This window comes from Mesoplodon mirus, assembly GCF_964341445.2.
Source record: "Mesoplodon mirus genome assembly, chromosome: 3".
Taxonomy (NCBI): Eukaryota; Metazoa; Chordata; class Mammalia; order Artiodactyla; family Ziphiidae; genus Mesoplodon; species Mesoplodon mirus.
In genome coordinates, this window is record NC_138978.1 from 9,603,440 (window position 1) to 9,626,224 (window position 22,785).

The 22,785-nt window shown below is 40.9% G+C and overlaps 1 protein-coding gene across 4 annotated transcripts in view; it reads left to right on the top strand.

Moving 5' to 3' along the window:
- Positions 1-22,785, top strand: part of VPS13D (vacuolar protein sorting 13 homolog D) — a 246,835-nt gene that overhangs the window by 120,135 nt on the left and 103,915 nt on the right. For all 4 annotated transcript variants that reach the window (XM_082615828.1, XM_082615825.1, XM_082615826.1 and 1 more), the window contains 9 exons: positions 1,373-1,481; positions 7,073-7,236; positions 8,128-8,236; positions 10,424-10,603; positions 12,547-12,663; positions 13,499-13,648; positions 18,404-18,553; positions 19,498-19,594; positions 21,662-21,810. In XM_082615828.1, the coding sequence (XP_082471954.1) occupies positions 1,373-1,481; positions 7,073-7,236; positions 8,128-8,236; positions 10,424-10,603; positions 12,547-12,663; positions 13,499-13,648; positions 18,404-18,553; positions 19,498-19,594; positions 21,662-21,810 (1,225 nt within the window). The remainder of the gene's footprint in view (positions 1-1,372; positions 1,482-7,072; positions 7,237-8,127; positions 8,237-10,423; positions 10,604-12,546; positions 12,664-13,498; positions 13,649-18,403; positions 18,554-19,497; positions 19,595-21,661; positions 21,811-22,785) is intronic.

Consider the following 22,785-nt stretch of genomic DNA (forward strand, 5'->3'; position numbering starts at 1 on the left):
TTTTTTTTTGCGGTACGCAGGCCTCTCACTGTTGTGGCCTCTCCCATTGCGGAGCACAGGCTCCAGACGCACAGGCTCAGCGGCCATGGCTCACGGGCCCAGCCGCTCCGCGGCATGTGGGATCTTCCCGGACCGGGGCACGAACCTGTGTCCCCTGCATTGGCAGGGGGATTCTTAACCACTGCGCCGCCAGGGAAGCCCTGTTTTCCACTTTTTTTTTGATTGTAGTAATTCTACTGAATAGGTAATGTTATCTCATTGCGGTTTTGATTTGCATTTCCATAATAATTAATGATATTGAAGATCTTATCATGTGCTAATTCCAATTTGTGTATCTTTTTTGTTTGTTTGTTTGTTTTTTGACCATGTTGCACAGCTCGCGGGATCTTAGTTCCCCAACCAGGTATTGAACCCGGGCTGCCCCGGCCACAGCGTTGAAAGCAGTGGCTCCTAACCACTGGACTGCCAAGGAATTCCCTATTTTTATATCTTTGGGGAAATGTCTATTCAAATCCTTAGCCCATTTTTAAATTAGATTTTTTTGCCTTTTTGAATTTCAAGGCTCCTTATATAATATGGATACAAATCCCATATCAGATACATGATTTGCAAATATCTTCTCCCATTCCGTGGATTGTCTTTTTACTTTCTTGGTAATGTCTTTCGGAAGGACAGACGTTTTTAATGTTGTTGAAGTCAAAATTTTTTTGGTCACTTGTGCTTTTGATATGAAAACTGGTTTTTAACTCGGAATTTTTCAGTCCCTTTTTTGATGATAGAGATTAGTGGAAACAGGAGGATAATCTAAATAAAATCTCATTGAAACACCCTGAAGTGTAGTTAGGCTGCAGCATTCCATAGAGCTTAGTATTCTTAAGCCATAGAGAAACACAACAAGGTGGAATTGGAAGAAGGTGATTATGAACCCTTTGTTTTCTTTTCATCCTAAAAGGACTTCTGATTTCTTGCTAAGACATGGGGATGCAATAATTCTGATCATCTTCCTGGCAAACAGTAGAACTAATTCTTGGACCCTTGGAATGTCTGGATTAGTTTTTGTTTTTTTGTCTCTAAAGATATATAGGCATCCTTTTATGTCTGAATTTTAAGCCACTGAAATTATCAGGAGAGGGGAAATGTCAGAGTATGTCTTCTGACAAATGAATCTTTGAACTGTGCAGGAAAACAGCACAACCTTGATCTTTCTGCAGCTTGAGTCAGGCTTTTTCTTCTATGATTAAAGAAGAATTATCTTCTTTATGGTGGAGGTTTAGCCATTTGCTTATGAGTACATGAATACGCATGTGAGTCACGTGTATACGTGTGTGTGTGTGTGTGTGTATTATGATTGTTACTGTTTTTTCAATTCTAGTTTACAGGAGGGGACAGGACGGCCTGTGGCTTCCAACAGAGCCATTACCTGTGCAGAGCTTGTCTTGGATGTCTCACCAAAGACACAGAGAGTCATTTTAAAGAAGAAGGTAAGAGAGCTTAGAACTTGGAGTTTAGAAGAAAAGATTTTTAGCCCTGGAAGGGACAGGGGCCACCTGGCCCACCCCCTCGTTTTGCAGACGAGCAAGCAGAGACCTAGGCCCGTGCTCAGATGGAACTTGGGCGTCCTGACTGCTCCAGTTGCTGTTCTCCCCACTGTCCCATGACGCCTGCTCTAGGGATTCCAAGCCCTTCTCATCTTTGATACCTTTTCGAAGAACTTAATTCTTGAATTTATTTTTTTTCAAATTTGTGATTTGTCGTTTTCATTACTCTTTTTCTGTTGTAACACTCCCCTAATCTACTTTTCCCTAAACTCAGTGGAAAAATGATCACACTGACAGGTTTTTCCCTTTTTATGCCAACATTCTTTTCAAGTTAGTTTATGAAATGATTATGCTAATAGACCCAGATACTGAGAGAAAGAGTAAAGTTTGACCAGAAATACTGTGACTGACAGAAAGACTGGTACTAAATAGTTCAGACTTCAAAATGAATGTTGTTTGAGAACACAGAGGTGCAGAAATCACTTTCAGAGGAGGAAGATCACCAGCTATAATTATTTGAAACCATTTACCTGAGGGGTGTGTTCTGGAAAATTTTGCATAATATAAATCATATAATCCAAAAACAACCCTGACAGAGGTTGTGTGTTTCCAACCTAAGTGGCCCTAATGCTGACAGAGGATGCCCTTTAATCAACTAAAGTGCTATCATGTGTGACAGTTATGTAGGTGGTTTATGACTCATTTGGCTTTGAGGTTGTACAACTCTTACTGCATTTTTAATGGGGGATAGATTCAAATTATTTCAGATTTTGCACATCAAATGAAACTTTAATACCTGTGTTTCTAATTCAGTTTTATATTTTTAACAGCTTTATTGAGATACAATTCATATACCGTACAAATCACCCATTTAAAATATACAATTCAGTGGGTTTTAATATATCCACAGTAGGTACTGCTCTAACCACACTCAATTTTAGAACATTTTCATCACCTCAAGAAAGAACCCTGTATCCTTTAGCTATCACCCCCGCATTCTCCTTACTTCCCAGCCCTAAGCAGTCGTTAATCTACTTTCTGTCACTGTAGACGCCCCTGTTCTGGACTTCTGTCAATATACGAGTGGTCTTTAATGAAGGGCTTCTTTCAGTTAACCTAATGTTTTCAAGGTTCATCCATCTATCAATCAACCAGTACTTCTACATGTGTTTTTATATCATACCAGTTGAAAGTCACATAATTCAAATTTGCTTAAAATGTTATCACATTCTTTTATATAAGACTGTGTTTATGTGTTAGATACATTTTAGAAATAAGATTTGGGAATGGTGATGAGTAAAGAGACCATGAGATGTAGTATTTGAAAGTAAACAGTTTTCTAGACTTTATTGAACATTTTGAAAAAGGAAATTTTGAAAGGCAATAATCTAAAAATAAAAGAGTCTGACAGAAATCAAGGAACTGGGAAAAAAATAGAAGAGCCCTTGGAAATGATGCAGATGTTCAAGTTGATGAGGATGTTAGAGTGAATGAAAACCAACTCAAGAGAAAGATGATTTATCAAGTGGAGTATGATCACCAGGTGTGATCAGCAAAACACTAGTAATAAATATACATGGGATTTCCAAGGGCTAGGTGTCTGTTAAGTAGACAAAAACAGATTTTTTTTAATTAAGTAGCAAAAAATACTTCAAATAAAATTTTATAATTTACACACTTTCACAGTTGTCATCTCACTTGATGTGGATGAAAACTGGTAAATGGGAGGGAAGGTGATGAGTGAGTTACGTTGACATCTAAAACTAGGCAATGTTCTTTGAATTGGCACTGGGAAATGGACCTATGTGCTTGAATTAGAAACCAAGAGTAGAAGGTTGACCTCTTAGGTTTTTGTTTGTTTGTTTTTTGGGATTTTTTTTTTTACTTTCTGTTTTGAAAGAATCTCAGATTTACAGGAAAGTTGGGAGAAATTCTGATTTGTCCTGTTGCTGGTGATGTTAATGTTAGCACTTGCTTAAGGTGGTGTCTGCCAGCCTTCTCCACTGTGAAGGAAGTTTTTCTTTTCCCTTGTATTTAGTAAATATTTTGTGGAGAGGTGCTTTGAGACTCTGTAAATATCCTGTTCCTCATCAGGTTTTCTATCTATGTATGTATGCATGCATGCATGTGTATTAGCTTGGACTTCCAGAACAAAATCATATAGACTAAACAATGAGAATTTATTTCTCGCAGTTCTGGAAGCTGGGAGGTCCAAGGTCAGGGTGCCGGCCAAGTCGGTTCCCGGAGGGGGCCCTTCTTCTGGTTTGTGGACTGCAGCCTTCTTACCACGTCCTCAGATGACAGAGGAGAGTGGGGTCAGGGGTGAGGGGAGAGGAGAAAGCAAGCCCTTTGGTGTCTTAAGGACACTGGTCCCATCAGGAGACCCCCACCCTCATGACCTCATCTAAGCCTAAGTGTTACCCAGAGGCCCCATTTTCATCACAACTGCGGGTTAGGTCTTCAGCATAAGGATTTTGCAGGGGCACAGTTCATTCTGTAGCTTTATGTGGCTCCCTGTTTTATTCAGTGTGTTAGCTATTGCTGTCAGGATTTATTTTTATCCTCAGTTCTCATATTTGGCCAGTGGGAGTGCCTTTAACCTTCTGTGTCCTTTTGACATATGCCCCCTCATGCCTGGAGCACGTTCATACTTCCTGACACAGCAAGTTACTTTGGGCTCATTTTGTACTTTCCCTGCAGCATTCCCGGAATTTGCCACTTCTTTGAGGAGCCCTGATTCCTTTTATCAGAGAAGGGAATTTAGAAACTTAAGATATGTACCCTAGCTGCCCTTGTTGCTGCTGTGGTGTCGCTGTTCCCAGACTCTCTCAAGGGACAGACCTAGCGATTTTATGTATACATGACGTATATGTGCACACACACAGCACATACTGTGTCTGCGTATATACATAACATATGTGCACATGCATACATACATCTTATATGTGTATTTATATAGTCAGCAGATATCTCTATCTCTGTGTATCAAGAACCAGCAGTTCACACTAACAATTCTAATTCCAGTCCAACATCACAAAGCTCATTGTAATTTTTTCCCTTTTCATATTTGTAACTCCCTTGTCCAACACTAAGAATGTATTTATTAATTTGACCAGTTCCCGTGAATGTAACCCATGTTCTCTCATCACAGTTGTGCGCCCCCCCCACCCCGAGTGTGGACACACCCTGTTACCTGGCGTGGGCCCTGATTTCCACATGCTGGGCAGCTCCCCGTCCAACCCCACCCCCTGCAGGAATTCCCTCCTCACCTGTCTTTGTCTCTGACAACCCACACTAGGCTTGCCTCCCCAGCCCCTCGATACGGATCAGCACCCACCTTGGGTTTCAACATCCCACTCTGGGCCGGGCCACCACAATATACCCACCTTCCCTCACACAGCCCCCATGGCCTTCTCCCTCCCTCAGTCTCACCTCAAGGTTTTAGGACTAAATTGTGAGGAAACGGGGCAGGGGAAGGGAACTGGAAGGAGAATGGTGGATCTTGGGTTTTTAAATGGAGGTTTGGGTAGTTTCCAGTGATGATGAGCCTGCACATGCGGGCAGGCAATAGAGGAATCCATGTATGAAAACTTGATTTCACCTGGGCATCTGTGCTTTGATTCCCGATCTGGAACACCTCCGGGAAAACTGAGATGCTTTTCCGTGTGGTTTTGGTGCTAGGGATAGATGTATTCTCTTACTGTGAACAGAGAAGTAAGCATGTGGGGATTGCGGGTGGAGAAGTGCAGCTCAGTTTCATCTCTTTTCAGAGACACAGGAGGCGTTAGCACACAGTAGAGAGAGCACCATCACACTGCGATATTCAAAATAGATCAAAAAGACATAAATAAAACAGATAACCAACAAGGACCTGCCATATAGCACAGGGAACTCTGCTCAATTCTCTGTATGCCTGAAACTAACACAACCTTGTTAATCAACTATACTCCAACATAAAATAAAAATTAAAAAAAAAAAAGAGCATCATATCTTCTAGGTTTGAGTTCTGGCTTTGCCACTTAACGATGATGATATCTGGTGTTTCACATTCCTCCCTGAGTCTCATTTTCCCACTGATCTCCCAGGTTTGTGAGAGGGATCAACTAGGATGCTGTACGTAATGTGCCGTGTAAAGGGATGTGATCATGGTAACATAGCAGACATTTATCGAGGCATTAACCCTGTGCCAAGTATGTGCTGAAAGTGCCTTGTATTTATTACACTTGTCACAAGAACCCTCAGAGGTAGCTTAATTTCCCCCTTTGACAGATCAGGAAACAGGAGCTCTGAGAAATTTAGTAGCTTATCCAAGGTCACTTAGCTAGTAAATGAGGCAGCTGGATTTCAGATCCTGGCGTTCGAGTCCAGCATTCATATTACCTTATTAGCTTTTAATGCAGCTTTGACAGCTTTGTTGCAAAAGCTGTCTTTCCAACGCGGGGCAGCGTGTAGATGCGTTTGTGGTACCCAGAATGTGATCCTGGCAGGTCTAGTTGGAGTATACCTTCCCATAGAAAGAGTATTCTCAATGGTTAGGTGTTACTGAAATGGAATTACAGGGATTGTGTTAGAAAGGTAGTATGGCCAAGTGGATAAGCACGTTGCCCCTGGACTCACACTGCAGGGATTCCGACCTTCACTCTACCACCTACTAGTTAATGTGACCGTGGTGAAGTTTCTTTATCTCACTGGGACTTAACTTCTTGATTTGTAAGTAAGAATAATAATAGTATATGCTTCATTGGATTGTTTTGAGGATTAAATGAATTACTATGTGTAACTCACACTGATCAGTGGCTGACACATAGTAAATATTCAGGAAGTTTTATTACTATTATTATTATTGCTTCTTACATATAATGGATTATACAGACTTCCTTGGATTGACCTGGAAGTTCAAGTACTGCTTATAAAATACTCCTAAGAGAAAATATATTTAGAATTAATAGCAATCAATCTAGTATAACTTATGAATACAATCCACTTAATAGTAAACCCAGTAAATTGGAAATTGGAAACCATCAATGTAGTATGCTTCCCTTATGAACGTGGGATGGGGGAGAGCTCTGGTAAATTCTGGTTGTCTGCCAGTTATGAGGATAACCAAAGACCAAATACTGAGAATATCATATATACTTTATATAATTGGATCACTCTTTTAGGTAAGGGCACTGGAGGGCTGCCATCTGGAATAGCGGTTAACATAGCAGTGTAGCTAGTGGAGGAGATTAGATTGAACCTCGACTAACTGGTTTGCTCAGAAAGTATTAAGTGTATGAAAAAAATAAAGTTTAAAAATTTATATTATTTGTCATTTTTGGTTGTTTGGTTCAAGAGTTTAGCATATTTTATCCGAAGTGCAGCTAGAGATAGATAGACAGTAGTGCAAGTTTGAATTAAGCATTGACATAATCAGAAAGTGTCTTTTAGTACAGTCCCTACTTGAGAACTCATTCAGCCCTGTGTGAAGCTCCTGAAGCCCTCGTATGAAGCCGTGGCTGCGCATGATGGCTCTTGCTGTCTCTGCCCAACAGGAGCCAGGGAAGCGTTCTCAGCTGTGGAGGATGACCGGAACAGGCGTGCTGGCCCACGAGGGCTCTTCTGTGCCTCACAACCCCAGCAAGCCCTTGGCCGCCCGCTCCACCGAGGGCTCTGCCATCTTAGATATTGCTGGTCTTGCTGCAGTCACGGACAACAGGTAACTTTCATGGCAACTTTTGATTCAAGTTCACTGCTTTCAAATTCAGGCTCAGAAGAAATCTATACCAAAAAGCAAAGAGTCTATAAATGAAGTAAGAATTTGTATTTTTCTTCAATGACAGAAACCTGTTGTATTTCCAAACATGAGTATTGGGTTTCTGTTTTATTTTTTTAAATCATTATGGAAATGCCCATGGAGATGTTAAAAAAAAAATCAAACTATAAGAAGGATATGTTATGAAACATGAATGTCTTTTCATCCAAACGTCTACCTACCCCTGCTCCTGAGAAGTGAACAGTTTGTTTTTTTTAATCTAAGAATTTTGTTAATCCCTTGAAAGCAGAAATAAATTATTAAGAGAATAATCAAATGTGTTTTTATGACTAACTCCTTGGATTCAAATCAGCTCTTTAACTTTGAATAAGTTATTTTATCAGCCTGTGCCTCAGTTTCTCCATGAAATCAGTGTGTTTTCAGTTAGTACCTTGTTTACTTCCAAAATGACTTTAGATGACTTACAAGTTAAAACCCATTACAAAATAAAAGTATTTGGAAATAAAACAGAAAAGAATTTTTGAAAATATTTTAAAAACCTTTCTTGTACTACATGACAGCTTGTCATTGTGAGAAAGCAAGAACCCCTATTATATGTATTAAATTGTGAATCCTTAAAGTATTCATATTTGCGTCCGCATTGCTTTCCATGTTGTTTTATTCCTCTTTCCTCATTGAGAGATACCTAGCTGCCATAGGATTCAAGCTAACTGCCTGTTAGATTTTAAGGGCAGAGGATATTGGAAGGAAGAAGAGTAAAACCGCGATCTTGATACTCTCTTCAGGCCTGAATTATTTGACTCACAGGACTTGTTGGATTTTCCTTTCTTCTAGATACGAGCCGCTGATGCTAAGAAAGCCTGATCGTAGGCGAAGCACAACCCAGACGTGGAGTTTCCGAGAAGGGAAACTGACCTGTGGGTTACATGGGTTGGTTGTCCAGGTTAGTAGTTTTTGACATCCCCAGTTGCAGCAAGCAGTGGTTGAGCCTTTTTTTTTTTCTTTTTTTTGGAAACAAAGTCTTAATTAGGATATACATGAGATGTTGTTGAATGGGAAAAAAATAATTACAATGCAAATATGTATTATTTTAGTCAGGAAACCATGAAACTTTGTGCATCTGTGCATATTTACACGGGAAATGTTATTGAAGGTGATATGTAAGAAATGTATTAGGAATGGTTGCTTCTGAGTGATGTGTTGTTTTTTTTTTCCCTTGGCTTATCTGGATTTTTTTTCTTTGATGAGATAAATTACCTATGTAATTTTAAAAAGGAAGAAAGAGAAAGAAAGAAAAATGTCAGCTAAAAGCCCACCACTAAGTTAGATGGATTAGTTTTAGACCTGTGAGGTTAAAACCATCTTCTATAAAGTGTTCTGTGAGATGGTGAGTAATCTTAATGGGCTCTGCATGCCCTAGATTCTGTTTACTTCTGCATTCTCAGTGGTCCCCAAATAAACCTTTCATTGTTGTAGCAAATGTCGAAATGAAGATTGCTGTTCAGTTTCCCCTGCCTTCAAGTCAGCCAGTCCACCCCATGAAAAACTCCCAGGTACTTTATAAGCAAATGTGTGTTTGGAAAGTTACCAGGAATTTGGAGTTTCTCTCCTTCTGGCTTCAGGCCAGGAATGAGACCATGGATCTGAGATGAGTGGGTAGGAAGGTGTCTCAGAGGTTTGGGCACAGAGCAGAACAGCACGTGTGACCGTGTGTGCAGTTCTGCCTCAGCCTGGGACTTTACCCAAAAGGTAAACACTGGAACATCAGGCCCAGAATCTAGAGAGCTCTTAGTGTGTTTGACCCTGGTGGAAACCAGGCTGTCCTTCCATAATGGGAGCTTGTTCTCCGGGGGAGCGAGCAAAACTGCAAGCAGCTTCTGACTGCTGTTTGGTGAGATTTATTTTCTTTATCTCTAGTGCCCTGAGCTTTTTTCATCAAAGACAAGCTGCTTACTTATATGAAGCACACATCTGGAATGGATTTGTGATTTTCAATTAGCAATGCAATTCAGACTTCTAGAGGCAAAAGAGTGCTTGTTATAATTGTTGGGTTCCGTGTCTGACCCTGACTTTACTTCTGGTTTGTTTCTAAAGCCCGTGTAATTCCAATTCTCTTAGAGCATCCTGCCCAACCCACCGCCCCCCCACCCAACCAAAAAAAAAAAAAGCCCTTTCTGGTGTTTGTTGTTTCTTGAATCTATTTCATCATTTCTCTGAGTGACCCTATAATAGCAGTATTTAGCAGAGCAGAATGTGTTTTGGTTAGGGAAATAAACTTGTTTCAATCTTATTATTCTGAATAAAATAATTGAAGGCATTAAAACATTTTCTGACACTACCCTTATAAGGTTGTGTATGCACTTTCTTTCTAAACTTAAAACGGTTATAAAAGCTTTCTCCATGTTGAAGTCTGTCCTACAAACCCAGCTCAAATTTTCCTTTTCATTACTCACTATTTAAAAACTAACAGAGGGGGATCTAGACACTTTAGCTATTATCTTCTCTAGCCTTGTATTCACTCTCCCAAAGGCATTATCCTGCAGACTTCCATTTTACTTGGGGCATATAGCAAGAAGGTACTTTTCTCCAAAGGCCTGAATAACTGGCTATCAGATGACATTCACATTTCCCTGTTTCATTTTAGAAGAGGCACCATATTTTGAATATGTGATCGTCCAGCCATATGCCTGTTTGGGGAGGTTTTCAACTCCAGAATTTGCTTTTTATTGGAAAGCTCAGTGATAGTGATACTTTTTAAATTTTCAGAATGTTTCAGCTTTTGAAGCAAACCCTAGTGAGAATACTCAAAGAAATAGGATTTTTGGTACTTTTTTTTTTTTTTAAGCTTATCTTAATGACTAGAAGTTACTACTAAACTAATATACTGTATTCATGGAATTATCTTACCTTGAATTCCCTAAATTCATGTGGCATAACTTTCCATCTTGCCCAAGTAATCCTCCTGTTCTTTATCATCTGTAAAGCTGAAAAAACAGTAAATGCTTTTCTATATGTTGACCATGACCCTTCAGAAGAGAGTTTAAATTTGATAACTTGTTTGAAATGACATGTTAAATTGTCAAAGTCAGTGCCTTTGCCTTTTCTTACACATCTTTACTCTGTCCTGTAGGCCAAAGGAGGGCTTTCTGGTTTGTTTGACGGAGCTGAAGTTGTTCTTGGTCCGGACACATCCATGGAGCTTTTGGGGCCAGTTCCACCTGAACAACAATTTATTAACCAAAAAATGAGGCCTGGTTCGGGAATGTTGTCCATCAGGGTCATTCCAGATGGACCAACTAGAGCACTCCAGGTGATGATTTATCGTAAGAACTGACCTGAGTCTCACTGTGCTCCCCCCGCCCCCACATGGTCAGTCATTCAACACATGTTTATTGAAGTATCTGTGCTGGATGTGAGGATGGCGTGTCCTTATTTATAAAGTGGGGATAAGACCTGCCTCACAAAGTTGTTATAAGAATCAGAGTATAAGTAAAATACAAGATGATTTTTAAAAAGTGTAAGAATTATTTTGTAATAACTTATAAGGGAAAAGAATCTGAAAAAAAAAGATAAATATGTATGTATCACTGAATCACTTTGCTGCACACCTGAAACTAACACAACATTGTAAATCAACTATACTTCAATAATAATAAAAAAAAAGAATGAGTAAAAAAAAAAGTATAAGAATTAAAGAAGATAATGCCAAGAACAGTACATATTATTATCAGTCATTATATATGTTTATTATATATTTAAATAATTGATATATTAATAACATTGACAACAAGGATATACATGAGGTCTCTAATCAGTTAATTAGCATGTTGTGTTATGAAAGTAGGAGTGGAGGGTGCTATGGGGAGTATCTAGAAAGGATTTGTATGCCCAGATTTGGAGACTGGCAGGGGCTTTCTAAGAGAAGTAACACTTAAGCTGAGATCTAAATGTTAACTGAAGGGAGTTAGCCAAATCAAGAAGGAAAGGCGGAGGGGCTGTGCCCTAAGAATGAGAGTATTCATTCACCAGTTATTTACTGAGCCCCTATTAGAGCCAGGCACAGTTCTAGGTACTGAACCTAGACTAGTGAACAAACAAAGTTCCCTGCCATCTTGGAGCTTACATTCTAGTGGGGTAGATAAACCATGAGCAATAAACAAAATAAGTAAATTATATATATATGGGAAGTTATATATCTCCATTGAAGGCCTGGAGATAAAGGAGAGTGATCCAACTGGCACATAGAATATGCTAAGAAATAGGCAGGGGACCGAAGCAGGGGCCAGAACATTAAAAGCCTGATACATGCTAAAGATTTTGTGTTTTTTCTATGGCAACAAAGAGTCAGGGAGTGACACGATCAGAAATTTATTTTAACTTGCTCACTCTGGCTGCAGTGTGGAGAATTGGAGTGAAACTGGAGACAGAGAAAGACCAGTTTGGAGGGATCTGGATGAGAGATTATGGTGACCCGAACTAGAGTCCATGGCAGGGAGGTGGACATGAAGAGGAGGTTGGAGAGAAATGAATAGAAATGAAAGCTTGTTAGGGGGTAGAGTCAGTCAGACTTAGTGATTGCTTGAATGTGTGGATGAGAGAGAGGAAGGAGTTAAGAATGGCCTTCAAGATTTTGATTTGGGCAACTAGGAGGATGATAATCTCCATCACTAAGAGATGTACACAGAGCAGACTTCTTGGGGGAAATGAGGAGTTAAGTTTTGGACTTATTAAGTGTATGGTGTCTACAGGAAGGTGTCCGGAAGTCAGTGTAAGTATGGGTCTGTAGCTCAGGGAGAGTTCTGTGCTGGAGATAACGGATTTATCAGGGCATGGGGAATTAGAGTTAAGGAAAAAGAAAAGATGTTGATGTGTAACAGCAAATTCTCTGAGATAGTACACCATAATCCACAATATCTCTTTAAAACGCACCCTTCTCTTAAGGCAAAAAATGAATGCCTTGATCCTGAGGTTTGCATGTTTTGACTTGAGCTATAATTCTAGATCACCTACAGATGCCTAACTCCCACTGTATGAAGCTCTCAAGGTCTACAGCTTGGTGTTAGTCATACAGACTCACGACCAAATTTGCTTCATTATTATATAAATCTCACCTTAGCAGTGCTTTGGAAACCATTAACTTCCATAGGATTATTGAGCATAGTAGTGACTTTGACTTACCCAATTGGTATGGAGTGGGTTTCGCAGTGGAAGTTTGAGCCCTCTTAGTAAGTACAGTGTTTTATTTGACCGCAGATAACAGATTTCTCCCAACGGAAAAGTGACCGTTCATCATACGAAGTGGATGAGCTTCCGGTTACGGATCAAGAGCTGCAGAAATTAAAGAATCCAGACACAGAGCAGGAATGGGAAGTACGTATTAGCTCTTATTGCAAAGTCATTTCTTCGTTACAGGTTTGTTTAGAATTTTGCTCTTTGGTTTTCTCAGTTGAGACCTTCTCTTTTCTTTCTGACCTCTGTGACTTCTAAGTATCGGTGTTACTTCATAGTATTTAATGTTATCACATCATGAATGTGTGACTATGTTACTTAAATGACAGCTCAGGTCAAATCAGAATGTAACAAATGTTGTTACAGTAAGATGAAAATAAAAAAAGCTAAATTATTTGAATTTAAATAGGAGTGAAGGTTGAGAATAAGCAAACTAGGTTTTATCTTTTTGGCCCCAGTTGACTCTGACATCTTCGTTTCCCTGCCCCTGTTTGGGCATTGGAAAGAAAGTGAAAAGTTTGGAAAGGAACATGAGATAAGTGTGAAAAAGCACACTTATTCCATATTTATTCAGTAATCTTAAAAAAAAACAAACCACCTATATGTAAAGCACTGTATTGGATGTTATAGAAGTTTGGTGAATAACTTGATAAGAGCTTGTCTCTCAAATAGGGACAAAGATTCTCAAATGATTATTTTCCTGTAATGAGATGCAGAATGTCATCAGTGCTCCGGTAGAGGTATTATCATATCACTGTGGAGTTCTGGTTGGGGTGGGGAGTGTGCCTGGAGAGGAAGGCTTCTAGTGAGATGATGGAATTTGAGCCATCAAGGTGAGTAATCCAGCTCCTACATGGTTTTCATCTGCTTAGAGGCAAAGTAGAGGGATTTAAAGCCATTTATTTCCTTGTACTCTCTTGGCTACCTTGAGCTCTGTTTTAAACTGTCAGTGTGCCATATTTTGGTTTCCTTTCAGGTGCTTGTGAAGTTAGAAGGTGGAATTGGGCTGTCTTTAATTAATAAAGTCCCAGAAGAACTGGTCTTCGCAAGTCTTACGGGAATCAATGTGCACTACACACAGCTGGCCACCAGTCATATGCTAGAACTCAGCATTCAGGATGTACAGGTGAGAGGGGGAGGCTTAGGACTTGTTGATCTCCTTTTCTTCCTGCCGAACAGCCGACCAGATCAGTGTTTGATGTTCTAAAAACTTTAATGCTTTGGCACAAATTTCTGTGGTCTTCAGAAAATCGTTCTATGAAAAGAATTCTTTTACCTATATTTATCTTACTAATTTTTCTGTAGAGCAGAATTCTGAATATAGCAGCTAGTCCATCAGTGACTTAGATAACTTGGTCAAGGTGGCATAGAGGAAGGTGACCCATGGTCCCTCATCTTGCCAATAGAGAAAACAGCGGAAATCATCTAACCGTAATTTAGAGGAACTGAAGTTCACCATAGGGAGAAAAACAAGGGAAGTGGGCTTGTGCTTCCGACCAAGGTGGAGTAACAGGGACCTGATTTACTTTCCCACCTGAAACACCCCCAAAATCCAGATCAGGTAAGGAGACAACAGATTCAAGACACTGGACATCAGGCAGCAAAGGACAGTGATTCCTGAGAGGTGGGAAACAAAAGAGGTGAGCCCTGCAATCACCCCAGCTTGCTGCCTTGAAAAAGTTTCCAGGCCATGTCACCAGGCGGAGAGACTGAGACAGAACCCAGCAGAGTGGACGAGCTGAACAGGGTTAAGAGTCCTAGGACCAAGGCAGCCAGAGTTCATAGGACAGCAGACCTGGGAGGAGCATGCTGCACAGAAAGAAATCTCGGGAGATCTGCAGAGGGCCCTGCAGATGGTCAGCAAAGGACAGATCAGAGGAACCTACCATCCGAAAGGGTCATAGGGACAGCACCGGCTGCTCACCGCCAGCCACACTGGGAAAACTGATAATTATGGGACATTGGGAGGAGCCTTCCAGAAAATCTTGGGCCTCCGTGGTGAGCTATATGCCCTAGGCTGAGCACTGCTCCAGACCTACCTAACAAATCAGTCACACAAAAGGAAACTGAAAGAATCAATCTGTTTCCAAGTAAATTAACCATGTCCCTGGACAACAAAGCTCAAGATTTAATGGAATACAGAAACATCCAGCACCCAACAAAGCAAAAATCACAGTATCTGTCATCCTATCAAAAATTACCAGGTGTGCAAAGGGGTAGGAAAACACAATGTATAATGAGGAGAATAATCATTCAGAAGTAACCCAGAGCTAACACAGATGTTTGGATTTTCAGAGAAGGACATTAAAACTCATTGTAACTGTATTCTATTCTACATGTTTAAAAAGTTTAGTAGAGACAAGGAAGATACAAAAATCTCTCAAACTTCTAGAGATTAAAATGAAATGGAAAAAACACTGGGTTTGATCTGTAGCAGATGACACAGTGCAGAAAAAATGATTAGTGAACTTAAAGACATAACAAGAGAAACTGTCCAAATTGAAATACCCAGAGAAAAATAATCCAAGGGGAAAAGAACCCCACAAAGAGACCAGCATCAGTGACCTATGAGAAAACTTCAAGCAACCTAATATATGGAAAATTGGAGTCCCCAGAGGAGAGAGAGAGGAGGAGACAAAAAAAAAAAAAAATTGGAATTTTGTAATTATTATGTTTGTTAGAGGGTTTTGTTCTTGTTGTTAGGTAAATGTCTTTTTTTTTTTAATCATGAATAACTTTTAAAAGTCATGAATTAGGGACTTCCCTGGTGGTCCAGTGGTTAAGAATCCGCCTTCCAACAAAGGGGACGTGGGTTTGATCCCTGGTCAGGGAACTAAGATCCCACATTCTGAGGGGCAGCTAAGCCCGTGCACCCCAACTATTGAGCCGGCGTGCTCTAGAGCCCACGTGCCACAACTAGAGAGAAGCCCGTGCGCCGCAGTGAAGGATCCTGCATGCTGCAATGAAGATCCCATGTGCTGCAATTAAGACCCGATGCAGCCAAATAAATAAATATTTTTTAAAAGGCATGAATTAAATTCAATTTTATTTTAAAAAAATAAAAAGAGATTTTGATCATAAATTTTCCAAACTTAGTGAAAACTATAAACTCACAGAAGCAGCTCAAACACAAACCCACATTCACACCCTCCCCTGCGCCTCCCCCCTGCCCTGCCACACACACGACATGAAGGAAACTGTACCAAGGTACATCATAATCAGTTATTCAAAACCAGTGATAGGGCTTCCCTGGTGGTGCAGTGGTTGAGAGTCCGCCTGCCGATGCAGGGGACACGGGTTCGTGCCCCGGTCCAGGAAGATCCCACATGCCACGGAGCGGCTGGACCTGTGAGCCATGGCCATTGAGCCTGCGCGTCCGGAGCCTGTGCTCCGCAACGCGAGAGGCCACAACAGTGAGAGGCCCACGTACCGCCAAAAAAAAAAAAAAACCAGTGATAAAGCATCCAGATTAAAAAAGCCACATTCCTCACAAGGAACAAAGGTGAGAATGACAGCCAGTTTCTTATTGGGAACAATGCAAGTGAGAATATGGTAAACAACATCTTCAAAGTGTTGAAGGGAAAAAAAAACCTGCCAACCTAGAAGTCTGTGCCCAGCAAATATATCTTTCAAAAACAAGGGTGAATTAAAGGTGTTTTGAGACATTCAAAAACTAAAAGGACTCATTTCCAGCAGATCCACACTACAAAAATAAAGGATTATCATGCCAAAACCCCTTTTCAGAAGAATTTTTTCTTTCATCATATATCACAAATAGTTCAGGCTAATGACATCCCATTTGTTTAAGGATAAAAAGTTAATATCTTGCACCTCTATTTCTTTGTCTTTCTTTTTTGATCTTACAGAGAAGATCTGAGGAATCACTTGCTGTTCATTAATTTCATTGACTTTTTACTGTAATTAAAAAGATTTTTTTTCCTGTAGTACGTCTTGATTTAATGTGTGCTGTAAATTGTAGAAAATAAATAGATTTGAGAGTTTACTATGATTACAGTGCTATGAGGAAGAATTTTTAAGAACAGAAAATATAGTCCCACCCTTAGGGAGTGTCTAAATCTAATTGGGAGACTAAAACAAGAATCAGAAATTCTCAGTACACTTGTATCAAATGTGTTTGGGGAAAGAACAAAGAAGAGGTCAGAATAAGGTGAGACTTTATTGTCATTTCCTCTATTGGGTGTGACAGGTGATTCATTCAGTGGGTGAATTCTTACTGAGTGTCATCTGTGTGCTGGGCATGGCACTGGGCTCTGGAGATACCACCATGACTCAAAAGATGAAGTTTCTGCTCTCTGAGCTAACAGATTAGGGAAGAAGTCAGCCAGTAAGTGAGCGAGCAAGCAAATAGACAATTCCAACCTGGGATAACTGCTGTGAGAGAATAAAGAGGGATGCTGCTGCTTTAGGTAAAGTGGCCTAGGATGGTCTTCCTGAGGAAGTGGGAGCTGAGCTGAACTTGGAAGAAGAGAATGAGAAAACCAAAGAAAAGGTATACTGGGGGAAAATGTTCCGGAAAATTCTGAGGGAGGAGAGACTTGCCCATCTTTGAGAAACAATGGGGAGGCTTGTGTGCAGGCATGGTGGCAAGCCTAGAGGAGAGTGGTATGTAGTGAGACTGGATCAGGTGGGCCCTTGGAGGCTGTGCTGAGGAGTGCTGTCCTGTCCTAGGAGAAAGGGAAGCCACTGCAGGGTGTCCAGGAAGGAGGGACATGATTTGTGTTTTTGAACGATCATTTTGGCTGCTGTATAGAGAGCACGTGGTAGGAAGCAAGAGCGGAAGTAGGAAGAAGTGCTCTAGGTCCCTCGCCCTTCTCTCTGCACCTTGAAAGCCAACAGAAGGACCATCCGCAGCGATTGTACGAAATGGTTCTGTGGGAACCCATGTGATACAATGGAAAGGTCAAGGGCTTGATGCTCGAAATACCTGCATTTGAATCCCACCTCTCCTACTTACTATTATACCTTGTGAATGTGGGCAAGTAATTTAATTTCTCTAAGCTTCTCTAAGCTTCTGTTTTCTTGTTTGTCAAATGGGGAGGAATAACACTTAACCTTTAGGGCTGTAGTGAGGGATGTGTTAGGTGATGTGGAAGAAGTACACTTAGGGGTACCCGACCCATGTTCTCTCCTCTTTCCTCTTCCTAGTGTGTGGGCCTTTAGGGTAGAACAAAGTAAAGATGCTTGCTTCCTGCCGTGAGCCTCCGGATGTCCATAAACTTACCTGAGTGTGGAGAGTGTGTTCTCGGTGATGGTGCTGATGGGGGGGATGAATAGAGCAGTCCCTGGTGCCACTGCTTTCATCACTCCATTCCTAGAAAGGAGTTGACTTTAGGATGGGCAGCTGTGCCCACTTGGTAGCCATCTGCTACTGATTCTCTAGTTTGAGCTCTTCAGGGAATTTGGAGCAAGAGAAGCATCGATAGCCTAGTGTTTGAGAGCGTTCGCTTTGGGGACAGAGAGAAGTGGAGTCAAGTTCTCGTTCTGTCATTGACTAGGTGTACAGCCTTAGGCAGGGGGCTCTCTTCTCAGCTTCTTTGTCTATGACGTGAGGACGGTGATGGTCCCCAGGAGGTTATGGTGAGGATGCAGCAGAGCCCTGAGTTTGATAACTTGGACAGGCCGGCCGTCATGGGACTTGATGAGATAATGCCTGTGAGGGGACTCGCTCGGTGCGTGGCACACAGTACTCACCAAATAAAGTATCGCTCCTAACTACTGCTATGATTCTTGCTGGTTTTAGTGAGAATGTATTTTTCCAAAAGTACTTTCTGAATGACCTGCATATTGTGAGACCTAGTTAAAGGTAAAAATGAAAACTGAGCAATTTGTCTCTTTTTGTTGCTGCTCTTTCACGTCCTAGGTGGACAATCAGCTCATTGGCACCACGCAGCCCTTCATGCTCTTTGTGACTCCACTGAGCAATGAGAATGAGGTCATTGAGACAGGCCCCGCTGTGCAAGTGAACACGGTGAAGTTCCCCAGTAAGAGTGCGCTGACCAACATCTACAAGGTAGGCTGGTGGGCTTGATTTGTCCTCTCGCAGCCAAGGCTCAGAGCAGCAATTCAGGCTGTGGATGGAAATAGTCCAGTGGGGGTAAGGCACTAAGCGACTCGATACATTGCGGAGCGGAATTGATGGAAACGCCTCTTAAAACTTCAGATTCTCAGTTGTGTTGTCGATGATTCAGTGGGCAATAGTACTGAATCCATAGGGGCCAGAGTCGGTATTCATCAGCGTGAAGTCTCTGCAGGAAAGTATAGCATCTTCTAGATTGCTCGTGACCAGGCCTGGTCTCGATATATTATTAAAATAATAATCAAAAAATTAGCACACAACATTGTAAATCAACTATACTTCAATAAAATAAATTAAAAAAAAAAATCCAAGACTACTGGAAAAGGGATAGGAGGGGCCTGACCTTGGGACAGACATCCTCCTCTGTAAGCTGCCACACTGTTTACTAAAAGCAGATCATTCGGAAGTGATAAACTTTCTTTCCTGGAGAAGTCTTCATGTGCAAGCTAGCAAATCCTGGAAAAGTGGGAGCTAAGACGTTGCTTCTCCTATTTCTGGTCCTTTGTCACCAACGCCAGTGGGGTCAAGCCTGCCTGTGGCCCTCAAATTCACAAGCCCAGTTCTGCTCCTTAAACTAGCTGCTGTCCATGTGAGCTCAGTACCACATACCACAGTGCATCTGAAAGTGTAATCCTGACTAACCAGACACAGATGCCTTGGGAACCAAGCAATAGGATGGTGAATCTTCTACTAAACATCTTCTGGAATTTTTGATTCATTATAACAATGTAGAGAGAGATGAGCCAGAAAAAATTTGGCAGCATGATTATGAAATCACATAAGTAAAGAGACCACGCCATATCACAGGGGCCTTCTTAGGGCATGGATGAGAGTTCCTCTGGCATTCGCACTGTAAATCAGAATTTCTTTATCTCTAGCATCTGATGGTCACGGCTCAGAGATTCACGGTACAAATTGAGGAGAAACTGCTCCTCAAGCTGCTGAGTTTCTTTGGCTACGATCAGGCAGAATCAGGTAATGTCGAATGTTCTAGGTGTGTATCTGGGAATTGGCCCAAGGGTGGCATTTTTTAGTCTGCTTGTGAAAATAGGTGGCCTCTGAATGCCTGGCAAGCTCCCTATCCACTTCATAGTCTGAGCTGGGAAGCTAAGGTTTGTGGTTCAGTTCTCTTTCTAAGTATTGCTTGTTGACAGGTATTGAGGTGTATCTGTGTATGAAAGAAGCTGCTCCAAGGGTCTCTGGTGTCCCAGCCTGCCCAGGGGCAAGCTTTTGGGAAGCAGTATATTGTTCCTCTTTGTTTCATGTTTTTTGACTCATCTGCTTTAAGATGGCAGAAATGATGTTAGTCATTTAGCAAACCACTTTGTTTCCTAACCTTTGTTTATTAAACAGATTCAGGGCCAAGAATCAGAAATCCCTTCGGCAGTTCCTTTGGTTTAGCTGAGGAAAAAAATTGGCTAGCCTCAACTCCTTAACTTTTTTTCACATCCATACCCTTATGTCTTAATGTAATTACAAAGGTTTCTAGTTACTTTACTCTTCTTTGGAGAGGGGAGTAGGATAAGCTTTTGAAAGACCTAAATTTTCCAGCAGTGCCACAGAAATTACGTAGCTGTCGTCTCTTTATTTTAGATGCCTCATCATGGCCTTTGCTAGACTGTATATACAGCTTAGAAAGAAGTCAGTAATGCTTAGTCTTTTGAAGACTAAACTAAATACCGAGCCTAAAGAAATGAGAAGATAGAGACTTTTAATGTTTATCTGCCCATGTTGGCTAAAGGGGGAAAAAATCCCTGGGGACGTATGTACATATGAACATACACGCACACAATGCAAGAAAAATATTTTTGCTCTGTTTATCCCAGACTTAGGCTTTAAGCTTTAAGTGTATTTGGGATCAGGAGCAGATCCTGTCTGTTTAGTGCTGCGTTCTCCACTTTGGGTCAGGACGCCAGTGTTTATTTGTATTCAGAGAGCCACTTGAGCCTGCCTGCCAGGTATCTGTTCTCTTTTGGTACTGTCCTGGGAAATTTTACTTTAAATTTGATTGGACACGCTTTTCTTGTAAGTTGCTCTACATAAATTTCTCCCCAAGCATTGTCTAGTGGCTTTAGACTCTTTTGTAAAATCCTTGCCTGCCTTTCATTGAGGAATCTCCTCTGCGTTCTATAACTATTCCTGTTCCCTGAATACAGATAAGCCTGCCTCTGTTGCGGTATCTTCTTCTTCTTCTTCTTTTTTTTTTTTTTTAACCTATTCCCTTCTTTCTATAAATAGAACTATATAAAAGCTTACAGTATAAATTTGTTTGTTATGTAGATACGTACAGTCTCTTTGGTTTTATTTCTAAAAGCACATGAATCCAAGTGCAAATAAGCTGCCCACATGGGTGTGGGGACCGCGTCAAGTTGAAGAGCACATTGCTGTGTTTTAGCCTATGTTCATCCCTTTTACTTCATGAGATAACAAGTGAGAAATCTGCCTCCACTCTGCTATTTAAATCATGTCCCCTGTTTGGGAGAGAGAGCCACCTGTCGTGATGTTGGTTCTTTATAGCCTGCAGCCTGTTTCTTTTTAAGGCATTATGTTTCGCTCAGATTCATCATTTAATTGGTCATGTTGTTCATGATGATTCAGTTAAAGTACACTCCAAGTACTTATTTAGATATCATTTTCTGAAATAAATTCAGATAATCTGGGTCATTTATAATGATAATGATAATGATAATGATAACGACATGGTTTCTAGAAAACGCATTGCCAGCAAGCACACCCATGACCTTTGGCTTTCCCACCTGGATTATTTTTTCCAGAGATGATATCTGCCAGATGGTAATAGAGTCGCAAATCAAAAGATTAAGCTATTGTACTTTCTGGATCAGCAACATGAACCAGATCTACTTTTACAAAGAAATGGCATCAGGATATTGTACATATTGCTGAGCCCTAAAAAATTAAATTTAGACAAATAGACGTTTACATTTTTCTGTGAGTTTCTTTTCAATGTGAACGAAAGTATTTGAATCATGAGACTTCAGAGGAAACTTATTTTTCAAGAAAACAATTCTACCTTTGTACCAGAGGTGGAAAAATACGATGAAAACCTCCACGAAAAGACAGCTGAACAAGGTGGGACGCCAGTTCGATACTACTTTGAAAATCTCAAAATCAGCATCCCCCAGATCAAGCTGAGCGTGTTCACCTCCAACAAGCTGCCACTGGATCTCAAGGTGAGCTGCTAGCTGGGTAAGTTTTAAAAGTGACTTTTCCTTGGAAAAGAATGTGTTTACCACTTTCTTTTTCTGTCCAGCATCATCATTTGTAGCAGATATTTTTACAGGTTTTCTTTTTCGAGAAGGTTCATCGACTCATACGTGTATGTACATATATACAGTTGGCCATTGAATAGTGTGAGGGTTAGGAGCACCCACCCCTCCTCGCAATTGAAAATCTGCATATAACTTACAGTCAGCCTTCCGTTATGTGCAGTTCTGCATCCGAGTAAACTGTTGAAAAAATCCGCATGTCAGTGGACCATGCAGTTCAAACTAAGTGTGTTGTTCAAGGGTCAACTGTATATTTCTTTTCTTTTTTTTTTTTAATGTTTAAGTATGACTTTGCTAAAGATTAAAGAGTAACAAAAGAGAGTAAACACGGAATTACATAAAACCCCATCTGCCCTCTGCTTAGCTCTTGGCTTATCTCAATGAGGTAAAAGCCTCCTTTCCTAGGGCCGCTCCCAGACTCGAGAGAAAAGCTGTAGCCAAGACAATATCTTCTTTTTGTGCCCGAGTCCTGCCTGCCCTCCTTCTCACCTCCTCTCTAAGTATTCACCTCTTTTTGAATGGTTGACGGTGGAAATGTCTACCGCCTTCAAGGATGACGCGGTCACTTACCCACCAAAGTGTGGCCTCCCCTACCCACCATATCAGGATGGGACAGTCCGACAGAGCATCTGGATATGCACTTGACAGATACAGTCTGAATACCATCTTTATTTTCTGCAGTAAAATCTATTAAAATGAAGGGATGCTTCTAGAATTCAAATCCAAGCCTATCTGACTCTAAAGTTTATATACATTTTACCCCTATGATGTGCTGTCCCTTAGAACATAAGGAGGCAGAGGATTTTAGAGCTCTGTGAGTCCTTAATGATCCCCTTGCTTGATGAATAAGGATATTGGAGTTCACAGTGTTTTGCCACT